The sequence below is a fragment of the Emiliania huxleyi genome, assembly GCF_000372725.1.
Source record: "Emiliania huxleyi CCMP1516 unplaced genomic scaffold EMIHUscaffold_10423, whole genome shotgun sequence".
Lineage (NCBI taxonomy): Eukaryota > Haptophyta > Isochrysidales > Noelaerhabdaceae > Emiliania > Emiliania huxleyi.
The window spans coordinates 1-714 of NW_005202158.1; the positions used below are offsets into that span (position 1 = coordinate 1).

Genomic DNA, 714 nt, shown 5'->3' on the forward strand with positions numbered 1-714 from the left:
TGCGCCGAAGACGTGCGAGAATGTTGAGGCCGGGGTTGACTGTGCCCGTCTCGACACGGCTGAGGTGCTTGCGCGCCGCGCGGCACTGGATCGCCGTGAGCACCAGGTCCGACTTGAGCTGCTGCACCTGCGCCATCCCGTGCACAAATGCGCCGTACGAACGCATCACGCGCGCCGATAACTTCGAGTTGATCTCCTCGAGCACGTCTTGCGTCTGGTCGAGCTGCGCCGCGAGGTAGCTCTCGCCGAGCCCCTCTTCGGGCAGGCACTGCAGCATATGCCCCACCGCATCAAAGTCCTCGAGAGGCAGAAAGTACTCCTGCAGACGGTGGCGGAGCGTGCGGGTCGGCGGGCGAGCGCAGCGAGGCGGGAGGCGGCCCGCGCAATCGACAGTGACACGGCAGCGGGCGAGAGGAATGTGCACACCGGCGGCAGTCCCGCAAGGCGCTCGCTCTCCGGCTGCGGAGGTGAGCTGTGGCTGCTCGACGCCATCGATGCTCACCAACGTTCAGAAGCAAAAAAAAATGCAAAAACCGCACCCCGCTCTACCCAATCAGGATTTTTATATAGCAGCTCCTCTCTACCGAGAGCTGTCTTTCTCGCCCGAGGCTCGCCGTGGCCCCACACGGCAGCCTCTGCTCGCGTTTTCGAGCCAGGACCTTCGTCCGGGCCCATGGCCGGCACGCCATCGTCGATTCCGCGCGCTCGGCTCCA

The 714-nt window shown here is 64.8% G+C and overlaps 1 protein-coding gene across 1 annotated transcript; it reads right to left on the reverse strand.

The window, feature by feature from the left end:
• Positions 1–40: 40 nt before the first annotated feature.
• Positions 41–492, reverse strand: EMIHUDRAFT_125538 (hypothetical protein; the record flags this gene model as incomplete). Its single annotated transcript, XM_005792841.1, has 2 exons — positions 41–319; positions 427–492. Coding segments are annotated over 2 exons (345 nt in total), but the record flags the coding sequence as incomplete, so codon positions are not given.
• Between the last annotated feature and the right edge of the window lie 222 nt (positions 493–714).